The sequence below is a fragment of the Haliaeetus leucocephalus genome, unplaced genomic scaffold (genome assembly GCF_000737465.1).
Source record: "Haliaeetus leucocephalus isolate CR32 unplaced genomic scaffold, Haliaeetus_leucocephalus-4.0 Scaffold451, whole genome shotgun sequence".
Classification (NCBI taxonomy): Eukaryota; Metazoa; Chordata; class Aves; order Accipitriformes; family Accipitridae; genus Haliaeetus; species Haliaeetus leucocephalus.
The window spans coordinates 5,865,299-5,886,908 of NW_010972887.1; the positions used below are offsets into that span (position 1 = coordinate 5,865,299).

The 21,610-nt window shown below is 37.6% G+C and overlaps 1 protein-coding gene across 2 annotated transcripts in view; it reads left to right on the forward strand.

Annotated features, from left to right (window-relative positions):
- Positions 1 to 21,610, forward strand: part of ARHGAP15 (Rho GTPase activating protein 15) — a 337,681-nt gene that overhangs the window by 38,785 nt on the left and 277,286 nt on the right. For both annotated transcript variants that reach the window (XM_010575190.1, XM_010575189.1), the window contains exons 4-5: positions 16,733 to 16,807; positions 20,614 to 20,675. In XM_010575190.1, the coding sequence (XP_010573492.1) occupies positions 16,733 to 16,807; positions 20,614 to 20,675 (137 nt within the window). The remainder of the gene's footprint in view (positions 1 to 16,732; positions 16,808 to 20,613; positions 20,676 to 21,610) is intronic.

Here is a 21,610-nt window from a genome sequence, read left to right on the forward strand (position 1 = left end):
GAGTGCAACATAAGTGTTTTCCATGAGGTCATGTAGTGTAAGCAGAGAAATACATGTGAAATCTTTATGTTCTTCTAGCTCATTTATTGTACTTGATGTGTGACATGTATCTATTTAAAGACTGGTATCCGAGGGAAGGACTTTTTTTTTTGTGACCAGCAGCAAACCCACAAATTGTTCTATTTGGGAAAACCAGGTCATATTTATTATTTTACATCAACAGAGGTATAGTGTGCTGGCAAGGTAGAACATAAGGTATCAAATTAATTTACTATAAACTGTAGTTCAACAGAGATGATACCCTACTTGTTCACTGTGGGATGGCTTTTCCCTGATAAGCTCTAGTCAATCCACAGCAATGATTAAGTCAAATACTTCACACGTTAAATGTTAATATAAGAAATTATGGGGGTGAAAAGAGAGAGGGAAAGGAAAGAAGATCATGTTGAGGGAAAAAAAAAAAAAACACAAAATGACAACAGAGAAGAGTAAACTATGCAGAGGTCTGCAGTTACAAAACATTTCCCTCTTTTCTCAATATCACATGGGGATTCAGCTCTTATTTCTGCTGCGTTTTTCCCAGGCTGCAGTGGAAGAGCCTGGATTAAGCTAATGCAGGGACATGTTTTGGCCGCTTATTATTTATTACAATTTTAGTTCCAGGTTTCAAAAACAATTAGGGAAACTGCTTAATAGGAAAATGACTCTAATTACTTGTTAATTGAGGTTATCTGCTTCACATTATTCAAAACGTAAATTGTGTTGACACTTGTACCCAGATATGATTACTTAATAAACAGACTGAAAATGCATCGTGAATGCACGCATCCCCAAAAAAGAGGTATTTTATTTTTCAACTCTGGTTTGCTCATCTGAAAGATGTTAAAAAAAAAAAAAAAGTATTAAGCTCAGTTATAGCATGTTAGTTCAAAAATATAAATTATATGCTTCAGATAGTGAAAAGATGGAGTACTGACATTTAAAAGTAAAAGAGTTTATTAAGCTTACATATATTATGTTCAGGTAAGGTTTACATACTATAAGAAACAGGGCCACATAAAGTATGGTGTTACCTCCTGAATAAATAATTTAGTTGATAAATCAAGTATCTGGATCCAAATAAAATACCAATGTTCATATTTCTCATATTAGTATTTGCTCTTGTGTTTGCTTTTTGGGGATCTACAAAATGAGGAGGAGTGTTATTTTTTGAAAAATAAACTCCTTTGGGGATGAGAGAGACAGGGTTCTGAACAAGATTATATTTTCTAGAGCAAGGTAATTCTATAGTTTGAGAATAAAACCAAAGTATCCCCTTTCCCTTTTAGAATAGTGTTCTCTGGGACCTCTACTTTTTTACAGAAATATACAATCCCTATTTCTAAAGAAGTCTTAGGCCATGATTTAGATTTCGTAGTAACTGAATGACTCATGACATATGAGGAAACCCGTGTATTTGCTGGCCACGTCAGTGTGGGTAGGATCAACCATTTTTAAAGTATTGGTTTGGGGGTTTTTAATTGTATTTTTTTTTTTTTCAAATGTAGCTTGCAAACATCATAATTTCCTTGGAAAAACAAAAATGTTAAAAAAACAATAAGGAAAGATGAAAGGTAACATTTTTGTTCTAAAGACGTGACAAGAGAGAGATTTCCCTGTTTGAAATGAGAGAGAGACCTTGGTTCAGGCAGAGAAGCTGTGATTTCAGCCTCGGAGTCCATTTCTGTGTCTTGGACTCTGGATTATCAATTGCTGAGGCGTTTTTGGAAATGAGAACCTCCACAAGCCACAGTGGTCAGGCAAGGAAAGGGGGAAAGCAGGAAAACTGTGGAGAGTGGAAAAAAGTTAATTCTTCAGATAAAAGGAGGCTGATTGCACACTTCATGGGATTATTTATTTCTTAGTATGCAAGCCTAACTCTTCCGCCTTCAATTTCTGGACTTGTATTTTCCTTAGCTAAATACGTCTTTAAAGCATTTTCTACAGAAATACCATTCCTCTCTCCTACTTCAGATTTTGCCAAGAAATGAGGGAAAGTTGCAAAGCCCACAAGGATGGAAGTTTTAGAGCTGTGTTTGTGCCCATTAATTTTCTCTTCTATGATATTTTCCCATTTTCACTCTGTTTGACATTGAGCCTGAGCTTTGTTCCTGACTTGTAGCCTATGGCAGTGGAACGGGGAGATGAGACATCACGGAGATGTAGAGCACACATAAAAAGAGAAGATGTGTAAAAACTGAAATGACATGGCAGCTGAAGCAGCTTGTTGCTCAGCTTGGTTGCATGTTTGAGTGGAGAAAGCGAGGTAAATTGTGATATGTAAGAGAATAACACTCGACAGGGTGTATGGTTGTAAGGTATATGGATGCTCAATCATGTGGTGAGGCAGAAGGCTAAAGGACAAGCGCCTTCAGTATCCACACAGTCTGTAGACATCCGTATGACCTACAAAACAGAGGGTGTTAGGCTCAGAAAAATATCACTTACAAAGCATATGCAAGCAATTTTAAGAAAAAAGTCCATCTACGCCATTTGACTACCTCTTAATCTTTCAGTAATTATTAAAAGAATAAAGTTTAGAGAAAAAAATTCACTATTGCACACTTCTGTGTGCGTTTGCACCATAAATAGCTGAATTTTCACAGTAGTATATACCCAAACAACCATTTCCACTTCCCACTGGTTATACTTAAGCACCTATTAGAGTTACATGTGCCTGTATGCTAATTTTTCTGAACATTTACAACAACTGCTATATCTGTGCCTGAATGTGTTTGTGTAATAGATCTGATGATCTTCAGATCTGAAGTAGGATTTTTTTTTTTAGATCAGCCTCCATTTACAGCATTTTGGATATTTGAGCTGGGAAGGGAATGGCCCTTTGTATACTGACATCGGAACATTTTAAGATGTTTATTCAGAGCATAGTTTAAATTTTGATACTTCTACAGCCACATACGAAATAGTTTGCAAATTAGTTTCTATAGCAATGTGTAATAAATTACTGAAGGAATTATAATTTGGGTGGATTTGTCTTCCATTGTGTTCTACTTCAACACACACGCACACGTGCTTAAACCTGCAAGAGGGTATAAGCAGATATTTTAAAAATCAGCATGATGCAGTATGCCAGCTTGCCTCTGCCTTTCTGATTGTATCTGCACCTGTATGAATGGGACAAATTATCCCATTTTTGATTTGGTGACTTTGCTTACACATAAAGAGATGATTGTATAAAATGCAATGCGCCGCAAAATCAACTTCATTATTTTAGCATGCGGAAATTGTAGATTCCAGGCAGTTTTGTTCTTTTTGTTAGACAATGTGCTGCGCATTCACCATTCTATAAATCTATAGTCACTGAATCTAGGTAGTGACAAACTGAGATATATTGACTAATTGACTGGTTTTTGTAATGGCACCCGTTTCAGAGATAGACAGGCCCTTTACACAGTGAAAAGCAGCCAAATACTAAAGAGTGTACAAAATCTTCCCTGTAACAAACTTCCCCCCAGCTATTGTATCACTGAGGGGGATCCTGCAAGCACTGCAATGCTGGACCAAACTGATGCTTTTACTCTGTCCTGGAGTTTTCCAAATTCTTTAGGTTCTGAACTCCGTGCACAGGAATAATTTCAAGAACCTTGTTTTATCTCTAATATTAAGAGCTTAATGCTGTGCTGTTACAGGCACACTTTTAGGATGATGCAGCTATTAATAGCGATGCAGGACAACCAGGAACAGTCAATAAATATCTGTGGGGTTTGTGGGGTTTTTTTTGTTGTTTTGGTTTGGGGTTTTTTTTGTTGTTTTTTGTTTGTTTTTTGTTTTTTTTAATCATGCACAATTTGCTCACAAGAAACTGATGATGAACTTTCCATGCTATTAATGACCAAAACTATGTTGAGTGGCATCTACCAGTGATGCTAATTTTAGAAAAATTTGCAATATTTTACAAAATTTTAAGAAACTTAAATACATGTCATGCTAGAGCCCTACAGGATTTTCTGACGTGGTCCATGCCTGTTGATTTCAATCAAAAATAAATATTGCATTGTCATGGAAATTACAAAAGTTTCATAAAGGGCAATCATTATGCCAATACTCAAAAAAGGAAAATGGATAACATTAAAAATTTTATAGGCAGATTAACCTAACAGAGTATTGGGTCAACTAGTGGAAAAATTGTTGCAGGGTTTAATTAAAAAAATGAAGTAGTTAGGAATAGCATTGATGTCAATCATCATAGCTGAATAAACCCCTCCAAAACCCCAATAAAACAGCATTATTTTTTGATGCAAATCTCATTGAAAAAGGTAGCCATATTTGTGAAGTGTGGTGAAAGTTTGTAAGTCACTTGGCTTAATAGTACATGACATTCTGATTAAATATTAGCTATATGCTGTATCAGTGAAGCACATGTTAAATGGATTAAGAACTGATTAATTTACACGTTTCGGAAAGTAGTCCCTGGGGAATCATCATCAAATGGGTGAATTTTTAAAGTTGTTCTCCAGGGACTAGTACTAAGCTTGACACTAATCACTCTTTTTATCCATGATATGGAAGTAAATAGAACAGTTCTAATAACATTTTAAAATAAAGCAAAGATTGATGGACTGGCAAATAGGTCTGGGTAAAGGCACTTGTGGAGAGTGATCTGGATTGCTTAATGGCTAAAAGTGCATTTTAATTTATCCAAATACATATATATATGGGAAACACAGGCCATGCTGTTCCCAGAACTAGGAATTGCATTCTGAGACTTTACTGCAAAATGTAGCTCCTTACGGGTGTTTTGGTGTCAAAAAGTTTGATCTGACCCTCGTGTGTGATAATGAAGAAGAGAGACAGTAAACGTTCGTGTCTGTCAGCAGCACTGATGAAAAGGAAACTAGAATAGTGATAATAAAATAATGAAGATTATGCAAGTAAGAGGCAAAAAAAGAGTATTGGAGGTTAGGAAAATTGTCTTGCCGATGAAGGACCTACAGGCCTCAGCATGTTTAAATTATCCGAAAGAAATTGAAAGGCAATTGATTTCGTACTTACCTACATTAAGGGACAACACTGGGCACCAAATGATTCTTTAATGTAGCAGAAAAAGGCAATACAAGATGAAACGTCTGGAAGTTGGAAGCCCCCCAAAATAAAATGAGTTACAGTACATTTTGCAAAGGCTAGTGGGGAAACTACCAAGAGAATTGGTAAATTCATCATTTTTTCATGTCTTTGAATAAGAAATGGAACCTTTCCAGGGAGATATCAAACAGAAATTTCCTAGGCTAAGTCCAGTGTAGTTTGGATAAAATATTTATATAAACATTTCTATAAACAGTGCCATCTTGATTGCTCATCCATGTCAAGGGGTGGGGAAGCAAAGAGATACAGCGGCTGGTGCTATTTGAAAGCCTTCGTTGGACTGAGGATGAAAGAGGAAGAAACCCAGCACATAAGTGATAAATCAAAGACTTCTTCCCCTCCATTATGTGATGTGTATTTGTGACTTTGCTGACAGCATGGTATATATGTATGTACAGCATGGGATATATGTGCTGACATATACAGTCAAAGTTCTATTTTCGTGTACCACCAAAGCTTCTAATAACATTTGGGTCACTTGTTTTCTTGAGGTGCCTTTTTTTCCTCTCTTTCCTTTTTTTTTTTTTTTTTTTTTTTTTTTTTTTTTTTTAAATAAGGTCAATGACTTCTGGCAGTGCACCCAGAGTAAGTACTGCCTTTATACACTACCCCCATTTTGGATGGCAGTGGATAATTCCTGCTTTGTTGAGGGTTTTCTATTATACGTAAGGTAGGTGACTTCTCTCTCAAAGCAGAATGAGGAAAATGAAATCAGGGGCAACTTCCAGTCTGTCTAGACGCTTCAGAAGTTTCAAACAGGATAATTCCATTTCTTCTTTTCTTTATCTGCTGTATTAACGTTATATGGTTTGCTGTCAGTGTAATGCCACAAGAGTAAAACCAGGAGATTCAGTGTGCTTGAATCAGAAATCCACACTTTCCTCTCCTATGTGTTGTCTTCAGCACATGGACAAATTTGTGGAGTGAGCACAAAAGGGAGTGTTACGTTATTAGAAATGTTTCTTTGCCTGCGAAGGGCAAATAATGAAATAATACTTGAGCAATGTGGACAATAGCGGTTTGCGATTATAGTTCTTATTTTGCCAAGATACAAACGGGTGATGGTTTTTCTTTTTAACCTGTGTGACAAAGAATCAAATCAAGAACCCTTGAAGCCTGATACAAATTTGAAGAACTAATTTTGGTATTTAAAAAAAACTCAAACAAACCCTAACCTTTGCATTATAGTACTTCTACTGCGTCAGCAGGGTTTGGTAATAGTGTTAGGGTATTAGTTTTGTGTGAAATGAAGGCAAGTTGCAAGTGGAGAATCCCAGAGCTGGGTAACAGTATTAGCAATCACTGCTGTCCTACCTGGTTTGCTGCAAGGTTATGATTAAATATAAAACTGAGAAATCTCAAAGGAAGAGTGAAGAAAAGTTGAGCTTTTAAATATTTTCATTCTTTTCCTAGCTGAATATTGCGAAGTCAAATAGAATAAGAAAGAGTCATCCTGCTAATTGACCTTTGCAAAATCAGCCATTTGCTTAAAAAGCTACTTGAAGTAGATCAGTTATTATCTTGATTACTCTATTTCTTTCATGTTAGTGTTTATAATGGCACCTGGGAAAATCTGTTTGAAAACTTTGCTTCGTTCTGCTGTGTATGTACTTTGGTCCTCAGAACAATGCTAATAAGTAATACTGATTTTTTTTTTTTCTTTTTAAGAGATTACATGTCGCGATGATATGAGAGACTAATATGAGCCAACAGGGCTGGGAAAAAAAGCATGCACAAGCTTACTCAGGTTATTAGTGCAAAGGGAAGGGAGAGCAGGTGGCAAGTTAGATGGCCATCTAGATATTATCAGTCTGACAGGTATCCAAGTGGTTCTGTATTACAGTCTCTAATTTTGGTCTCTGAATAGTTTTAAATAAGATTTAGCTATGGGGTTGTCAGCCGTGACCTGTGTTAGAAGATATTCCTTCCACTCACATTAAAAATGTACTTTGTGAAAATTCCTGTACCGACCAAACCAAAGGACTTTCCATTGTAAAAGCCAATGTTTTACCTCTGCGCTGCCTGGAATCGGCAACCTAAAAAGTTAGAAAGCAGGTAGTCTTAGTGGTTTTTTTCCTTCAGGTTAAAGAAGCTGAACTAAGCCTGGAAGTCAGAGCAAAATTGTTTTTATTCAGATTCTTTGATTTTTGTCACTGGATGTCCATAGCGACTTTTTTTGGCTTGTGTTCCTTATAAATCTAATTTCATTCTGGAGCCAGGACTTTTTCGGCACTGCTCCTGTGAAACTTGGACACAATGATTTAACAATATGTCCAGACCAAAACAGATCAAGTAGTCACACATGACTGATTCGGCGGAGCATGCTCAAAGACAAGAATGATGTCTCTGCGCAGCAAACAATTCTCTAGGGTAGGGACAGCGTGCTCAAATCCAGTCACCCCAGAGTAAACACTAAGTTAGACACAGCTTAAATGTGCCTTCAAGCACAGGCTTCCACTGCTGCCTAGATGAGAGCCCCAAGCCAGGCTGCGGATCCAGCCATGCCGTAGCTTTTATGTCTCTTTTCAGCCTGCTAGCAAGTGTCCGTAGTCGTTTGAGCAGTATTGGGGTGCGCTCGGCAAGGGGAAGGAAGAAAGAAGAGAAAAACGCTTGTTAGAATAGTTTTGTGAATATGCTTCATGGGTATTTGCAACTCATTTTATTAATTTTCCATGAGTGTTTGTAAGTGTGATAGTTTGTTCGCCAGAGTGTTGGCAGGAAGGAGGAGTCCTGGAAGGCTCCATTGGAAATATTCTCTACTACAGAGATCTCTGATTTTCCTCTCCTTCCTTCTTGTAAAGTTCCAGTCATCTAATCAAAGAGCAGGAACTATAGTATGCAACTTTTCTAATGACTCCCATACAGTGCATGAAGGATAGCTAAAGAACTATGAATGGTCTGTAAAAATACCATGGGATTTATATGCACATATAAAGTTGTTCAAATAATTTCAGTTAATAAAATATATTCTTTTGGAATAGTTAACAAAAACATTAATTTTTATGTACCTTATATTTTAAGTAATAAAATTACTATGATGTGTTGATTTGCTGTTAATCAAACTATATTTGGGAAGAAAATGATATTTTAGTTTTACCATTGCTGCTTTGTCCTAAACTATCTGCAATAAGGTTGGCTTTTGGAGTCAAAAAAAAAAAAAGAAAAAAAAAAAGAGAAGCTTTTCTTCTCTACTAATTTTTATAAAAAGAATCCCTTGTTACCAAGTAAGGTTTTCTCAGTTATTATTTCAAAAGGAAATGACACAAATTAAAATGGCTCTTTGTTAAAATGACTTTTTTGACTATCTACCTTTACTGGTGCCGTTGTTTACCACGGAATATTTTCTGTAGTACGATCTATATGGGATGCGCATTGAACGTAAACAATTTTGGACGCGTCTGGCTTTGGTTTACACTGGTTTCATCATGATCTGCCTTTTTATACACTATGGCCACTGAGTGCTGTGCAGTGCCCAAGGTAGTTTTAAGCTAAGTTGGGTATCAGAAGCACGCTAGCCTGGGAAGCAGTATAAAGTAGGCTGTGCAGCGGTGCGTGTGGCCATGGCGATGCTGCTCTGATGCTTGAGCCAGTTTGTTTCAACTTAGCCCAGGTATCCCTCCACTGCCATTGACAATGTAGAGCATATTCTTACGCAAGGATCCTTGCAATTTTTTTGTATTGTTCCTCTTTTTTTTTTTTTTTCCTGCCAGTACGTTCTCCCCCCTCCCTTTTGTATTTCTGGCACATATATGTCCACAGGTGTTATTAAGTGTAGGGTAGCATGTGGTGTCCATGCTTCAGTGCTATCGCAGAGGAAGGACTTCCTACAGGAAAAAAATGATCACTTTCAGTATTTTGCAGGCTGCCCATCTAAGCCCATCATTGCCTGGCATCTACACACTAAGGGCAAGGATCCAGCGAACTTGTGAGTGGGCACCATGCCATCTGAACAGATGGGCATGGAAGTAGGCAGCCAGTAGACCATGTATGTGCATCAACTGTGGGTGTTGAGGGCAAGATTCCCAGTGGAGAATGTCCAAACAGCTGTCTGGCCTGAGCCAACATGCCTACGACCAAGCAAAAGTGCCATCCCTAAATCCTGCTGAGTTGGATTAACCTTCAAAAATAAAAATTGCTTCTGCAGTAGCATAAGGTGAGTTTTTGGCTTGTTTAAATCTGAAAGAAAGAATGAGGGAGGCAGGATAAAGAAATGCGCTAACATAGAGTCCACTAGAGAGGACTAAGCATTTGTCTAGGAATATTAATAATATTTTAGACAAGGGTATTTATATGGTATACAGTAACTGATGACTTGCAGGAGTGTGACATCAATGTTAATTACACTCTTTCTGTTAAGATGGTCCTTTCAGGAGAAACCGAGCTTTTGAGTGCATTTTGATTGTAGTGTATGTGCTGGATGTGATTTTGTAAAGGCAATTCTTTGGGATTTTTTTTTTGCACATTTGCTTACTAAGTTTTAATGGTTTTTTTGCTTGCCCCTTTCCCCGAGAATATTATTCTAGGGTGTAATTTCAGGTCGGAGTTGCTGACACAGTTTGCTACTGTAGCTGAGTTCTCACATTTATTGTCTTTATTTTTCTAAGATCCAAAGGGGACAGGAAAAGATAATCTATCATTAATCTCTGTCTGTATTAACTTTGATTTTTACCTTTTATAGACATAACATCAAAGAACACATTTTTGCAGATGTAGATGTCAGAGGCAAAGAACAGTGAAATACTGATGTCTATTGCATTTTTTTCCTGCTGTTTTTTATTCCGTGTTTCTTCAATCATTGGTGCACTGCTCATCTGTAATTTCACCAAAGCAAGTGCAGTAGTTAAGATTAATATATTCTAATATCATGGTGAACCAAAAGTAACAACTGCACGATGAATAGAAAAATCAGAATAGGAAGCACCAATATATTTTATTTTATAATATATCTTGTTATGTATGGCTAGCTGAATACTGTCACAGTGTGCACGTTGCTGTATTTTGTTACATATTACAGGCTGTAGCAGAAAAGGCTAGTACAAATATATATGAAGTCTCCCTTTAAATGTTCTTTTCTTGAATCAATGAGTATTATATTTAATGCAATTAAAGCATGTTGAAGCTTTGAGACCAGGTTCCAGTTTGATTTCCAGTTGGAAATCCTAAGGATTACAGGCAACACAGCTGTTGTTCCCTTCGTGATAGTTTGATCCCCAGGTATGCGAATCTGAGCGACCCAGAGTAAAATTTAGAGCAGCCTTAAGATTTCTTGAACTCATATGGGTGGTAAGAACCTTTTGTAGCTGTCTCCTCTTCTACATATGGTTTTGGCAGGTCTCCTACTCCTGAAAAGGCTAAAAATGAAGCCAACTACATCAGCTGGGACTCCCTCAAAGCAAGGATCAATTGGACAAATTTCAAAGTCCATTTGAGTATCTAGAGAGGAACAAAGGGGCTCCCACTCTAGGGAAAATCTGCTCCTGGGAAACAGCAAGCAATTCATGGAGAAAAGTACCTAGTGCCTGCTGTAGGTTTACTCTTGGAGTTAAAATATTAGCCCAAACTGGGCAATGATGCAAATTTGGATCACCCCTCCAACAATTTTGGGGAAGAAGGTGGCATAGTTTCAAACAGGCCATGCTTTGTAATCAAACTCTTATTTATTTATTTACTATTTAGACTTTGTGAGACTTTTTAGAATTATCTATTTTCTGGTCACAGAGAATCAGTTCATCTTGACGCTGGCTGAAATTTAAACTAGGCTCTGAATAATTATTTGGCTTTTATTTCATGAATGAAGTAGCTGAATAAACCGAGACACTCCCTCAGTAAAAGCGCCGCGGCGCTTGTCTACAGCAAGTTCTGAAGTCAGGGAGCATGCCCACGTGATTAAATTGCCTTGATATAAAATACATACCTTCACAGGCTCGAATACGAAGGAGGACCCTCGCGCTGTGGGAAAGGTCTATAGGATTCTGATTTATAAGGGAGCAAGAGGTCAAGGGAAGCAAAACCATTATCATTATTTTCACAGGCTCTGGAGATCTGAACTGAGGGTAGAGGGCAGTGTGCTCAAAGGGAGACATGCAGGGGGAATGCAACACAATCCTGCTTTCTTTCCCCCCCCCCTCCTCTGACTTCAGTCTGCAGATTCTGCTGAGAGTATGTCATATGTAACAAACTCAAGCCTGTAAGGACTGTGAAGTGGTTTTCTTATTAAATGATGCATAGAGAGATTATCTGGTCTGTAGCCAGAGCACAAAAGCTCCATCCATGCAAGTTCCTATTCCCGAGCAAAGCATTTGGTCACCTGTCTAATAATGAGTTTTTGGGGGCCTGGGGATGGGGACAGAGGGTGAGAAGCAAAGCAGGGCTGATGGGGACAGGACTGAAACTGCACTTCACGCATCTCCTTCCCTGCAAGCCTTAGGAAAAAAAAAAAAAGGCAGAGAGAACTAATGTCATGTTATACTGCCTTGTAGTCTCCATTACCTTTTCTTCTGAAGAAATCTATTTGGGACAAGCAAGGAGGAAAAAAACCCAAAACATGTGGCTGTAATGTAACCCTCCTGAGGATGGTGTTGGGAGGGCTTCAGAGCAAGCCAGGAGCACCCACAACCACGGGCCAGGAGCCCGCTGGGACACGGGGAGATTTCCCCAGGACCGAACGGGGTCTTGGGCTGAGCTATTGCACAGCTTTAATGCACAGAGAGCATCCGCAGCAGCGGGTCGGGAGGGGAAGGGGATTGCTCCTGCTGTTGCTTGACAGCGTCCATCTCTCGAGGATGGACCAAAACCCCTTCTCTGTTGAGATGACAAAGGAGCATCTCTGAGTGGGGAGCCCTGTGGGATTTTCTCGGTGCCTTTCGCAGCAGAAGAGACACCATATCACAGCAGAGCTGTTTCAAAAATAATTTCTGTAGATAATGATGGACTTGCCATACTGCCCAAGACTTTAAAACAAAAAAATCACTTTGAGCATGACAGCGAGTAAAACATTATGGGATTTTCCTTTCTCTTGCCATTGCCTTGGTGTCTTTCAAGGGATGGGGCCATTAACAGAAATGCATTGTAGTATTTCTTAAGTTTCTCTATCTAAGCAATTATAAGTTGTCACTGCATTATGGGAGTGACGGGGAACAAAATGACCACAGGCATCACTAAATCAGGTATCACCCCTCCTTCTCTGTTGAGGGAATGGTTTTCACAAAAGTTTGTGACTGGTTTGTACTTTTATTGCAAACTTTCAAGCTGCCACCGGTAAGTTCGATCCTATAAAGAATGGAGTGTTCTGGCCCTGATCCAGAAAAACACTTAAGCCCGTTGCAGAGTGCTTTGCTGGATCAGGTCCAGAGCAGAGCAACATGCAGTAGTAGGGGTTCAACAGTAGGGGCTTTCTCTCTTTTTTGGGCTGTTTATAAAGCAATCTCCACGGACACGATTGCAACTTGGGTAGGATGAAACAAATCAGTAGTTAGACCCCCAAAAAGAAAGGTCAAGGCATGAACAGTGTGACAGTTTTTTGGTAGAAATCTAACAAAACCTCCATGAGAACTTCCTCCTTGATGGAGCAGTACAGTGATTGATGGAGAAAACGGCAGGTAGATGTCATCCCAGGGTTTCTCATCCAAAGCAGAGCTCTGCTGCACCAGGTGCTGCTTGTTTGAACAAACTGTGGTTTTCCCAGGTTACTTGTAGGTGACTTTTGTGGGTAAATAACATGTGGTGAATAGCTTATTTGATAATTTTGGAAACCACTTAGAGATGTCTTAGAATTATCTTAATTATTTAGGGATACAAGTGAATTCGGAATGATGTTTCAGGAAATAATGAATTGCCTCTACTTTGCACTAGAGCAGCCTGTCTGGGCCTTTTGAGAAATGCTAGTTGGTTTTGTTAGGTTTAGTTGAAATAAAAAAGAAGTATGTTGCTTCTCGTTGACTAGATGAATTAGGCCAGAAATATGCTTGTAATGGGAAATAAAATCCAAATCAGTCCTCCAAGTCTCTTTCTAAACCAACGCCATGCTATTTGAAAAGAGTAGCAATGAGCTAGTCGTGATGAATTCCCACAAAAAGAGGGAGAATTTAAAGAACAAATGGGAACACAGAAAGAAATTAAATTAAACATCAGGTTATTGCAATTTACTTCATCGGTGTTAAAACAGCAGTTGTCAGATGGTTGTGCCTTCACGCCGGGATACCAGGCATACGTAATGGAGGCTTTGCCTTTGTAGAAAGGATGATGACGGATTAGTGCTTAGATGCTGAAATAACTCTGGTAGGAGATGGATACCCTTTAGCTAAGGGAAGGGGGGGCTGCTGAGGCTGAATTTAACAAAACCAGACTTGCCCACAGACTTGCAAGCGCTCACAGAGTGGATTTTTAATGCTGCAGGTGACATTGTTGCTGACTGAAGAATGTTCGTCAAATCAGAAAACTGCTGATAAGCTGCCTTTCCCAAAAAGGGATCTCACGAACTTCTCCTGTAAATCTCTGCCTTTCATCATACCCTGGGAGGTGAGGTAGAGGACTTGTGACAGATATTATTTAGGTTTTTCTTCAGTTTATTAGGGTAATCAAAAGAGCTATAGAGAAAAAAAAAAATCTCAAAACATCTACTTTATGGTCTATCTATTAAAAACTGAATGAAAGAATTAAAATAATTGAGCCTACACTTCCCTTTTTGAATATTTTGGTACACCACTGGAAACTGTGAGTGCATTGAAACGTGAATATATCGACTACTGTCACCCAGGTTCTGCGAAGAACATTTTAACATTGAACCAAACGTATCATAAAGGAAGTGGTATAACTAAGTTGTTCAGCAGTATTTGCAAAATATATTTAAGACCAAATTTGTATAAGGCCTGTTGGAATTTTATAAAATCAGTCTTAAAGAATATATTGCCTCTGTTGTTGCTGAGTTTTTTCAAGCTGTTTTGATTTTTTTTTTTTAAAGTTCTTTTTCTAAACCAAAAGGCTGGTAGAAATGAGCGAGAACTTTGTTGAACTTTCCATTAATTCCATTTGTAAGCCAAACATTTGGGTTTTTTTTTCCAGAAGAGCTTGATCTTGGCTTACATATCTGTGGATTTTGGTTGTATTTCTGTAACTATATTCAGACTGTGGAGCTTCAGGACTTTCTTGATTGAGATTGCTCATTGCTGGGCTACAAAGTAATGTTATTTCTTTTATTTTTGCCCTATAAGAGAAGCATGTAACCTTTTTAGAAAAAGTATTGTGTTAAATAATTAGGCAAGATGTCTATTCTTTCTCCTTGTACACATGCAGTTTTCCTTAACATTTCTGCTTTGCATACAGCGAAGAGGTTTTTAAAGCACATAATATGATCCATAACTGGAATTTAATTTTTTTTTCTCCTCTCATGTTTCCTGGCAATCTTACTATTGTCTTTTTATTACACTACCACTGATAATTTGCTAGTATTACAAACCCAGTACTTTTTACTATCCCCTTTCTTCATCTGGTAGTGGATGGATTTAGTGCTTCTGATACATGCGAAAAAGAATCTATCAGATGTGAGCATTTCTTTTGCTAATGCTCTGATCGCTGAACCAAAGACCCGACCGAAAGCTCTGATCGGTGCTGTACACTTCACAAAGTTGCACACAGGGCCCCCAACAGACACGTGTGATTCCTGGAGAGAGCAGCTGAATGTTAAAATAGATGCTTTGGAGTGGTGGTGTGTCTTGTTATTTAATTTGGATGAGTGAAGAATATATTTTAGAAAGCATCGCTGGGCAATATGCTCTGTTGTATATCAAGGAATAATTAGAATGGGGGATCTGGGTGAGAAAGACTTTCTATGATCTAGACCTGAATAGTTTAGTTATATGTCTTGAGCACTGTAGAACCTTCAGAGTTGTTGAACAGTAAAGATAAAGAAAAAGATAAATGGAATTAATTTATTTTGAATTTATATACATGTCTCTGCCTGCATTAATATTAAGTTCCATCCAAAATCTAAATAGAATGACTGTAATCTTAGAAGTTCTCTCAATAGCATCAGCAAATCATTCTTGTTTACCCTACATGCTAATAAAACAGGAACATGACACTCCTGAAAACAAGATTGCAAAATACAGAAAATGTGGTCTGACATTTTTTTTCTCCCCAAAGGAGGGACTGCCACTAACTAAAGTATTTCTTATGAAAGCTCGATTGCTTAAGATGCAGAATATTAAGAGAGAAAAACACTTTAGGACACAGCCATGTCACCAGCTGTTACTCACCCTTAATGAAATTGTTAAGTGATATTCTTCATAAATAGGTCAGAGAAACTTTTGAATTGTGAGGAATGTTTTATCTCTTTCTTTGAAATGTTTGTATTAAATTTAGAACTGGTAATTCATTAAGCTCATTAGCTCTGACTAGGAGAGTAGAGCAATATCTAGGATATAGATTTCAAGGCTTAAAAATGTTACTGCTTACAAATAAACATGAAAGCAATGTGTGGAGAAAAAATATGGGATCATAATATGTTTAACTGTTTTTTGAGCGTGGCCCTCTGGATTAATTAAGAACATTTTCTATATTCAGACACTTGAATATAAACAGAATACATTATGACTTTTGGTTAACTCTGTTTTAATAGGGAAAAAGAGAATGCATTATGATGAATACAGTGGAAACTAGTTGAGACTATATTTTGTTGTTTGCTTTTCAGCTTCAGTTAAAAGAGGAGATAATCACTGAATTTTACAGGATCCCAACTCCAAATTATATTATTATTGATTGACATTGAATTTAAACAGTAAAAGTTTTACATATGCATATATATATACACACACACACAGATAGACATGGACATGCTTTTGGGTGACGTGTTCTTTGCTGCAGATTTGTAAGGAAGTAAAATGTTATTGAGCTCTGCCAAATGCTTGATTTGTGATGAAACTTTTATTTAGTTGTAGTAATTTCTGGTATAATGCAATAATTTCCCAGACTTAAGTCACAGATGGTTATACTGGCTTCCTCCTAGAAAAGAGGGAACTGGAGAAACACAGACTCAACACGGGAACAATTGTAGAAGCAGCGTCCAGTATTGCTGTAGCCTTCCAGTCATGGAGATTTTAGAAATAGCCTTGAAAGCAGTTTAAATGTACTGGATCTATTATGTGCTTGTTCCCAATTTCTTTCTAGTTTCTTGATTGACTTGCTTTGTGGCCTTGAGGTTTTAATTAGCATCTTTCCCATTTCTGTAAAGTGGGTTTAAGAGCACCTAACCGGTTAAGCAATTTTTGAGATTCCTGATGGAAAAGTCATAATTTAAAATGGCTATTATCAGTTGGTTGATTTTTAGGTAAATTTGCCAATGTGACATCACAAAGAAACACGTTTATTCCAGAGATTTTTAGAGCCTAGTAGCTGTACACTTCAAATACACAGGGCTCAGAGGAACACCCCTTTCCACAGAAATGTGGTACTGAAAGAAACCACGTGTCCAAAACTCCATCCAATGCATGCTGTGTGGCCCGGTAATTAAATTTGTTGGTCCACCTTTACCTGCATGTATTTGAATCCACTCTGAATTTAAATCCTTGAATTTTTTTTTTTTTTTTTTTTTTTGGTAAATCGTCATAGAAGAAATCATTCCCAACATAACTTAACGCTTGCAGACATCATTAGTACACAGGACCACACGGTAAGCAATTGCTCTATAGAACTGATAAATCACTCTTGTTATTTTAAATGTTTATAATGTAAATGTTGCACATACTTTACTAAAGAATAAACACATGAGGCTTTGGATGCCTCAAGATGTTAAGGGATTTGAGCGACTTTGATTAATCAATAAAAAGAATAATTTTAGAAGGTACAAAGCAATTTATATAGCTTGACTTTGCTGTTAATTCAGTTGTACTAGACTGATGTTTCATCAGTATTAAAACTTGGTATAAAGGAATGCGACCATGTCTTTGTCCTGTCTTTGCCCACACTAAGGTGTTTTTAATATTGATATAAATTTTTATAAGTAAAAGTGATCATGAAATTTAACAAAATTTGCTTGGCACTAAAAGAATCTAGGGGGACTGAGAAGCATAGAGGTTTTTCTATTAAGAGAAAATGAATATGCAAATACAAATTCATCAAAGAAATGCTGGTATTGGTGGTACTTTCACCTACGCAAACTTTTCAGGATTAGGTAGATTCAGAAGCTTTGAATTCTTCTAATTAAGAAAATTATAGAACCTATATGTGATATAGTGATAATTACTTTTCCTTATAGTTTCTAGTACTGTTAGCTCATGACAGTATTTTTTATTATTATTTAGAAACTCAAATATTTACACATCCATACTCTCATCTTCAATATTCTTCTAAAAAGCAAATTAAAAATAAAAACCCACAGTCCACAAACACAAAACCCCACACAATAATTCCATTTTCTTATTTCTGTGCTAATTCTTCAGGGCATTTTGGGTCATTGTCTCAACCTTCCATATGTTGAAAAGGTGCAGGAAGGGCAGCAGCTTAACAACAAATGATGATATTTATTGAGACAGAAACAACAGAGCATATTATTAGGATATATTTGGTATTCTTTTTAATCTAATGCCATCTATTTGCAGAAATATTGTAAGTTGATACTGAGCTGTTTTGGAAGTATTTTCTTGAAAACAAGTAGAACAGAAAAAGGGATATTAACAGATGTTAAACAAGGGGAATATAGCACCCCAAACAGAGTTTATAAAAATATTGGGGTCATCCTAGAAATCTTTTTATTTGTCTTTGTGGTAAAGTTGTTTTGTAATTCCATAAATGCCCTTTACACTAATTACAGAGAAAATTGTGCACATTATCAATTAATGAAGACCATGCAAATTTTTTTTTTTTAAAGCCAGCACCTGTACTAATACAATTAAAGTAATACACATGTGGAAGTTACTTTGCTGAGCACTGAGAGGTCTCATTAACTGAAAATCTTGTTCTTTTGAGCTGTTTAATTTTGAGCTGTTTAATTTAAAACAAATGGCAGATTTGAGCTATGTGATTTAAATCAGGATATTTTATATGCCCAACATTTTTTAGTGGATTTGATATTTTAGCTCATGACAATTGTAAGGAAAATATGACTGAGCAGCAACATTTTCATCTGGAAGTACATCCAATTTTTAACTTCCCAAAATGTGAGCATAGAGGTGATTCAGATCTGATGTTGAAAATCACATTTGCTTTTAGTTTTGGATTGGTTAAAATAACAGTTTGGGAAGGGTGGTTGGTAAACTTTGAAAACATGAGATTTTGGGTCTGATTCAGAGAAGCAATCAACAGCTTGAATGGTTCGCCAATGCTCCTCCCAATTTCTGTTTCCAGATGGGTAGAAATATTAAAAAGAATAACCTTTCTCATATGTTATTTGGCATCTCTGGCCCTGGCCAAGCACCAGAAGTTTTATGCTACAAAAATGAAGGGTTAGAAGGGGAAGAAAAATATTGAAAGATGTAAGTTTGATATAAAAAAAAAAAGGTGGAGATGGGGATTAAGTCTTATTTTAGCTCTAATAATTCATCCATCCATCACTACATAAATAGTGACATGACTCTGCACAATAATCCCTACATACTTTCTCTCTGGGTTTTCTATGGCAATGATATGCATGACAGGAATTTGCATGAGATAAGTACAAATTATAGAAAATGCACACACTAATCCTTGTGTACCCATTTGAGAATGTCACCTAAATCATTGTCCACAGACCTACAGACGTTTGCATAGGTACAGACAGACATGTACACAGTATACATTTCACTAAATGCTGTGTACCAGCAATAGACAAAAATCTAAGGAAATAGTTAAACGTATTACAGTGTTAATAACATGATATTTCGTATAATCAAAATAACAGATATGTTTGGTTTAAAAATCTTTATGTTCCATGTTAAAGCATATTTTATTGCTATTTAATGGCTTTGCAGACAGCAAAATTCTATTGAAGTTGTTACAAAATAGCCTTGTGACACAATTTACTATAAAGACCACGTGGAGTTTCTAATCCCCAAGTCAGGCATTGACTCAGTAGTGTTTGAAAGGGAAAACAGACCCACTCTCAATCACAATTTTACTTCTTTTCCCATTACTGACACGACTGGGACATTCTTAGCTAATGAGACCTGATGAGATGGCAGGTCAATGGGTTTGGCTGAAGACCAGTCATCTTGTTTTGTTTGGTTTTTAGTTTTTAAATATAAATTCACATAGCCAAAAATAACCCCTATCCTAGACTGTATATCACAGCTATACAAGGGATGTTTCAGCAGATCATAGAGACCCGAGTGTCTGCAAGGACCTCTGGCTTAAGGAAAGTGTTCAGAGATGTGGAGGAGCAGAAATTAAGAGAGAGAAATGTAAACAAAACAGCAAGCCTAGGACTTGCTTCTAATGTGCCAAAACTCAAGTACAACGTTGGTACCCTACAACCAGGCGTCCCAGCTTCGTGCGCACCGGCAGAGTCCTCAGCCTGCTCTGACCCCACAGAAAAGGGACCAGGTTTCAGCAACAGCAATAGCAGAGTGTGGGATCTTCAAGGGTGACATCAATTTGCTAATATCACATGCTGCTTTTTATAGGTAATAGCTAAGGGCTTTGCCTTTTGGGGTGTATTTTGGAAAATGCGCAACACAGCTGTGTTTTCCTTTGTTACAATTCGCGTTTCAGCTCGTGTGTCGAGAATTGACAGAATTGCTCGATTTGCTTTTCTGCGAGATACTATGAGATCATTTAGTTCAGCTGGAAACTTGAAGACAGGTTCTCCCTGCACATAGATGCACACGCTCCAGGGAAATGTGACCTTTTAGGGGCCGTGAGGGCTGAGCGCCTCAATACCGGAGCTCATCTGAAAGGCAACACCACTTAAAAGCATGTTGCTTCTTAGCACCTTGCGTGAGCCTTGATTCGGTGCCAGCTCAAAGCAAAACGTGGCACCTATGAAGGCAATGTAACTTTTCCTGTTGTAGAGATATTTAATGTTTCTCTGATATTGGTTGCCCCTAAACATGACTATCTTTAGAATATAAGAATCAAGAAGCTTTTACAGAAGTATGGTCTGTCCCTCATAGCTATCATTGAAATGTGGACTCCTGCAACTCAATATATGAAATGATACCTTGACGTGACTTGCCTACAATATATTTTCAATTAATTCATCTTTTACTTATAGCTAGAAACTTTGCCTGCATTAAAATAAGTTTCTTCTAATTGAACAAATAGAATATTATTAGGGTTTTTTTTCCAAGACTAGTTCTGTGTACTAATTGACTTTAAGCGTTGTTTGCAAATTTTCAAAAGAACTGACTGTATTGGAAAACAATAGGTGACTAAACTGAGAATTAGTGATAAAATGCCTCCACACTAGATTAGCTAGATGCAGACTCTTATACATGTACTAAGTGGATTCATTCATCTGAATAAAATATATGGTTATGACATGTTTTTTCTTCTTTCTTGCAGGTAGTGGAGAAAGAAGGATATCTTCTAAAAGCTAAAATAGCAGATGGTGGCAAGAAATTAAGGTATTATATGTGAATGTTATGGAACTTATCGGTTGCAAAATTCAGAGTTGATGCATGTTTAAGTATATCTAGCCATTATTGCTGCTAATAGCCAAACTGCCACTGTTTCAGTATTAAGCCAATGTATGATTACAGTCCCAGAAACCAAGTGACAGCAGCTAACAGGCTCTTTGCATGCAATCATCACGTGTCAGTGTTAGGCTCCATATTATATATATTATACACATATTGAGGACAACCTTAAGGCACCAGGCAAACCAACAATATATTTTCCAGTGGGCAAATTTTATGTGCTGAGTGTGTGTTTCAGGAGTCAAGGATGGGATGTAGGAACCACCACGTGGTGACGGCACAGAGCTGCCAAGGCAAGATTATCAAAAGTGATCAGCACTTACTCACTTGGCACTGTTTGTGTTAAAAATAATGTGAATATTAATGCTGCCTTTTATGGAAGGATTTGCTATGGTTTGCTGTACTTAGATGCCTGGAAAGGAGTAGCAGTGATGTGACCAGCACTGTATGTTACTGATGAGAATGAGAGAGTAATGTGAAATACTACGTTTTCTGCCTGGAGTAAGGAGCCAAGTAATAAGTTCTCATACCTATATAGTGCTAAACCATAAGGATCCTAGAAATGCTCACTGAAAAGGGAGTCTGGGCGTCACCAAGTCCAACCTTGAAGCAAGAACTTTGCCAACACTTGGCCAAGCCTGCCGCAGCTGGCCACCATCTGAAACCGGCGTAACTCGCGTTTTGGGAAAAGGCACTGAAGCCAGTAATACTCTGTTCCTCACTTTGGACACTGGCAGAAGCTTCTGCAGAGCGTGCGTAGGTTGGGCATCGCCTGCGGACATGCCCAAACCTTCCCTGAGCGTCGGGGTCCCATAGCACAAAGCATCTTTTTGGCTTGGCGTTGCATGCCGGCTCGGCGCGGG